Here is a 6,000-nt window from a genome sequence, read left to right on the forward strand (position 1 = left end):
TGAGAGTGTGTGTGGATGCTTCCCAAAGATGGGTTGCGGCTGGAAGGGCATCCGCTGTGTAAAAACTTGCTGGATAAGTTGGCGGTTCATTCCGCTGTGGCGACCCCGTAATAATAAAGGGACTAAGCCGACAAGAAAATGAATGAATGAATGAAAAAACGTTTTGAAACAAACCCTTGATAGATTTCTAAAGATTCAAAATTGAGCCCCAGCCAGGGCTCAAACTAGCGACCTTCTTGCTGTGAGGTGATCGTGCTACCCACTGCATCACCGTGATGCCCTAAATTATTATTTAGATATTTTCGGCATTGTAGAATATAAATGTAAAACCTTCAAATAATTAGATTTTAGTTAATATAATAATAACAAGAAGACATATAAATCTGAATTGTTAATGCTATTAACTACTACTACTACTTCTACTACTACTACTACTACTACTACTACTACTACTACTAATAATAATAATAATAATAATAATAATAAATATAAATAAAAAATATATAAATAAAAAAAAAAAGTCTAAATATAATGACATGGCCACAGCCTTATCACTTATCACCCTACAGCTCAAGACCAGGTTAATCACTGAAGCTAAGCAGGGCTGAGCCTGGTCAGTACCTAGATGGGAGACCACATGGGAAAACTAGGTTGCTGTTGGAAGTGGTGTTAGTAAGGCCAGCAGGGGGCGCTCAACCTGAGGTCTGTGTGACTCCAAATCCCCCAGTTTAGTGAAGGGGACACTATACTGTCAGTGACTGCAGTCTTTTGGATGAGATGCTAAACTGAGGTCCTGACTATCTGTGGGTCATTAAAAATCCTACGGCACTTCTCATAATGAGTAGGGGTGTAACCCTGGTGTCCTGACCAAATTCCCTCTATTGGCCTCCTAATCATCCCCACCCATTGGCTCTATCACTGTCTTTTCACTCCACCAATAGCTGGTGTGTGGTGAGCGCACTGGTGCCATTGTCCTGTGGCTGCAGTCACATCATCCAAGTGGATGCTGCACACTGGTGGTGATGTGGAGAGACCCCCCTCATGATTGTGAAGTGTTCTGAGTGTTTGGCCATTTAAATACACATTACATTACATTACATAATTAGCACTATTTTTTAACAATTTGATTGCACAACTTTAAATAAAATCTTGTTGTTTTTTTATAAATGTTTTCATTATATTTCATATAATAATACAATATTGTAAATTGTCACCATTATTATTGTTACTGTTCAGTATTAAGATAACATTAATACAATAATACAAAAAAAACATATGGTTATATCTCATAATATCACATAGGCTTAAGGTTGCCTATATACTGTACATTATAAACAACTAAAACAAAGTATTACAACACAGTCAGAATAGTTGAATTGTTTATTTCTAAATTCTTCTTCATACTGGCTCAATGATTAAAGTAATAAAAATACATACCTGACACCATCTCTGTGACATCAGCTTCTTCACACTCCACTGTTTCCTCTGTGTCATCAGATGCTTTCTTCTCCAGAAGTTCAGGCACACAGAATTCCTCCTGCTTCTCCAGAGGACACATGTAATGGATCAGACCTCCTCTGCATATCTCCAGGAATGGGCACGCATTTAGACTCCTCTCCTACAGGAGAAACAAAAAGAGAAAAATGATGTTACATCATATGGATTTAAATGCACATCTTGTCATTTTCATTTAGCATTAACATAGATGGATGGAAACAAAGCTGATCTTTGTCCATTTAAAAACTTAAAAACAAAAAAGCCGTAACGTAAAATGTAAAACAATAAAGTCTAAGCATAGATCTTAATGCAGGAAGGGTGGAGTATTTCAAATTTTTCTATATTAGTACAGACGTAGTCTTAGACTGAAAACAAAACACCAAACTGCTACATTTTAATAAGATTCAAACCTCTCAACTGGACAAAGCAAACTAAGGTTTGATGGATGTCTACTAAAATCAAGGTATGGAGATACAGTACTGTAAATACAGAATATACATGTACAGCTGAAGTCAGAATTATTAGCCATCCTTTTAATTTTTCTCCTTTTTTAAATATTTCAAAAATGATGTTTAACAGAGCAAGGAAATTTTTACAAAATGCCTGATAATATTTTTTCTTTCAGAGAAAGTCTTTCTTGTTTTTTTTTCGGCTAGAATTTAGGCCCCTGTAATCAAAATTCATGTTGCTTTTATACAGTAACAGATGCTGCAGAAAAAAAAGATTAAATTCTGTACAGGCACAATACTGTATTTATATTTTTTATTCAAAATCCCAAAAGAACATTATTATATATTTAGCTGATTTGTGTACTTGCATTATGCCAAGTGTTTCTAAAAATGTTGCTAAAAAATATATATGCAAATTTAACTAGTGATACAAATCCCTGTCTAGATTTTTAGTTTGGTCTATAGAAAACAAGGGAAACACCAAAGATGCATAAATGTGTTGCATGTTATTGTTAAGGCTGGGTCGATAAACAAAACTGAGCCAGCATTGCGATCCTCCGCCCTGCCACATTGCAGCACCAACCCGCTCGTGAAAAATATACACTTAGTTTTAAAAATACTTCTTAGTTTTAAAATAACATTTTAGAACAAAAACTAGCCACATCCACACTGGCGTTTCATATAGCATTACTGAAAAGCCCTCAATCCACACTACACCGCTGAAACACATCACGCGACAACACACTCACCCTCTGTCATGTGCTCTAGCATATGCGCATGTCAGAGCTCCAGGCAGTCAGTGGGTGCTTTGAGCACAAAACCCCAAAGTGCAGTGCATGTCAGACATTTATCAAGGATATACCGCTGGATCGCGTCTCACTATAGTTGTTAAACGTGATACTAATCTCGTCTCTATCTAACGACTCTTCGATCAGGTAACGTGTCAGTCTCAGTACACTGCTTCAATCCTTCACTTTCACGTTTGTATTTAGTCATATTAGCGAAAACCTCAGACACTGTTGATTGGTTCCTGCTGGTTATGAAGTGGTAGGCTACAAATAATAAATTTGTTATGAATGAATGCATTATTCATAAATAATTTACTGCCACCTATGATGAAGATTCCATCGCAATGTTTCACATTAGACATTGTACAATGCCAAATTGGTCAACATCGTCCAAATCTATTGCATGTTATCTAAATCTATTTAGTATGAGAAAACAGTGCTCTCATCATGAACAGCATTTACTCTTTAGCTCATCCATAAACGTGGTTTCTGCAGGAGTCCCATAGGATGTAATGAAGATGACAACTCCTGTGATTCCACACTCCCATGTCCAAACATACATGGGTATTTTTATAAACAGAGTTTTCCCTGCCTTCATTAAAAAAAAAAAACTCTATCCACGAGAAAATGCAAAAACACTCTGTGATGCATGTTAAGTGTACGCCAAACTAACAGGGGGAGATAAAAGCCCTTTATGCTGGGTTCACACCAAATGCAGATTAAAGTTTGTGCGCAAGTACATTGCATACAAGTTAATGCAGATATAAGAACCAAGCAATATTGGCCAATCAGAAAGCAGAAAACAGTGCGCATGTTTACGTCACGATGCAAAAACTCTGGTTGTAGTTGTCACATGACTACACAGAGTTTTGTAATATCTTCACCCTGGCCAGTGTTTTCAAAAACTGTGTTTTTGTGTTGACAAAGAGCCAAACCACATTAAAAAAATGGTTTTGAAAATACTCACATTCGTGTGGACAGGGCCTCAGTCACCACATCATTGGACTTAATTCCATTGAAAAAAATTTTTTGTCATAAACTGATGAAAACTAGATGAAAACTAAATAAAAATTAAGTGATGATGACAACTTTAATAAAAAACTAAATCTTATGAAATTTAGTTGACTAAAACTAGACCAAAACTAAAATGATTCAGAAGAATAAAATATGACTAAAACTAAAATGGAATTTTAGTCAAAAGACTAAGACTAAATCAAAACTTGCTGTCAGAACTAACACTGATTATGCCTTGTTTGTTGTGAACACACGCCCTCTAGTGGCAAAAACATTACACTGTGCCTTTTTTGACTAACACAATTTAGCTATTGATATTTTCTGGCAACTTAATGGTTATATAAACAACAAACCATGCGCTGAGAGATTAGTGGTGACATCAAGCTATTTGCTCTTTAATACATTCAGTACTAATTATTCCTGTTCATAATTGCTAAGACGGGAATGGCACTGTCCTCCGCAAAAAGACCTTCAATGATGTCCCGCCTCATTAGAATCAAACTTAGGTCAGACCTTTACTGATCAAACACACCAGCCTTTTGACAACTTTGCAGCTGGATGAGGCAGGAGTTTACAGCAATTAGTCTGCTTTTAATGAAGCGGCCTCATTAAGGATTAGACCAAATGCCACTGTAATGATCTGAAAGAACAATGCTAAACAGTAAGCTGGTCAGGCAGTTGCGCAAATAAAACTGCTACGCGTGAAATCATGGACGAAGGTTAAGGCTTTGAGGAGTATTGTTTGTTTGTGATCTTTAAACAGGCATTAGGATGTAAATAAACCACTGCGACTTATCAGAGAGGATCCAAATTTATTTATTTAATTCCATATTTCCAGAGCAAATGCACATTAAGTCATGCGTTAGGTTTATTTTTAGATCCAAATCATTATGTAGATCGTAAAGTTAACATGCAACTGGCTAGAAGCTCATTGTTTCCAATTGCATTCACATAAGAACAGATTTAAAGTACTAAGAACTTGAGAATATTAGATTCGACATGTCATAAGACATCATTAACGCTTCCTCGTATAGAAGCAGAATACTTGTGCAGTGAATACTTTGCAATAAAAATGTAGATGCTAGCAGCATCAGACAGGGCTGCAATATTCTTTTGTGCTGTGAATGATTTGATATATTTATATATATGGAGGATGTTATGTTCTACCAAGCCCTCAGGACAGAACTGTGCTTCCATTATTCGACTGCCTCTTCACACTGAGAGCTTTGTTTTGATGCAGTAAAGCTGTTAAAGGTCCATAGAAACGACAAGGGCCACGATAAAACAAGGTACAGACGAACCCAAACACACGTATGTGCAAATGTGCACGTGAAAAGTTAACACAAGCCATTCATTTAGAAAAATAACTTGATGGTTATAAGATAAAATAGTCATTAAAAAACTCCATATTTACCTTTGAAGTATTACACTGTAAAATTTAAGAGACTAGGGCTGGCCGATTAATCGTAAAGTAATCAAAATCGGCATTCATAACCTAAAATCGATCAAATTTATCCAGGACGATTTTTTTTTCATTTACTTTTACCGTGTGTGGAGTTATGTGACCCTGCTCTGTTAAGGCTGATTTATACTTCTGCGTCAAGTGCACATGTATAGTGCGCTACTGCTTTTGTGCACTTGCATACCTGCACACCTCTCAAAACAACGCAACTACACATCATGATGACATGTAGTGCAAGCTTTGTGATTGGTCAGTTTAATAGTAGTGACAGGTGTGGGCAGCGGGGATTAATTTTAGTTGTTCATTGTTCAATAAATAATAATAGATAGTATTTAGTATGTGTTTCTTTCAATCAAATTCAAAATTACACCAGTTACCGACCGCTCCCGCGCTTTATTCGGAAATTTGCAGACCTTTACTATGAGGGCAACATTTTTTTTTAGAAATAAATAAAAATAACCGTTCATTTATCATAATCAAGTTAAAATGTTCAATTAATTGAGTTTTTGATTTTAGGCCCAGCCCTATAAGAGACTATATATATTGCATAAAAATATCAGTTATAATTTTCGGCATTGTGACATTATTTTTAGGACAATTTTGGACCAAAAGTATGTATTCAAATGTAGGTAAAATAAATAAAGTAAAATAAGTTATGTAATACATAACTCATAAGAATATCTTTTAAATTTTACACAAATGATTACAGAAATAAAATTATGTGCATATTTCTATGACAATAGGGTGTATACAGAAGCCTGCATAAGGACTTTTAATTTGTCAGTAACCT

At 35.6% G+C, this 6,000-nt stretch overlaps 1 protein-coding gene across 1 annotated transcript in view; it reads right to left on the reverse strand.

The window, feature by feature from the left end:
- tex264a (testis expressed 264, ER-phagy receptor a) overlaps positions 1-6,000 on the reverse strand; it is a 144,845-nt gene that overhangs the window by 16,496 nt on the left and 122,349 nt on the right. The window contains exon 3 of the mRNA NM_205661.1: positions 1,438-1,618. Coding sequence (NP_991224.1) covers positions 1,438-1,618 — 181 coding nt within the window. The remainder of the gene's footprint in view (positions 1-1,437; positions 1,619-6,000) is intronic.

This window comes from Danio rerio, chromosome 6 (genome assembly GCF_049306965.1).
Source record: "Danio rerio strain Tuebingen ecotype United States chromosome 6, GRCz12tu, whole genome shotgun sequence".
NCBI lineage: Eukaryota > Metazoa > Chordata > Actinopteri > Cypriniformes > Danionidae > Danio > Danio rerio.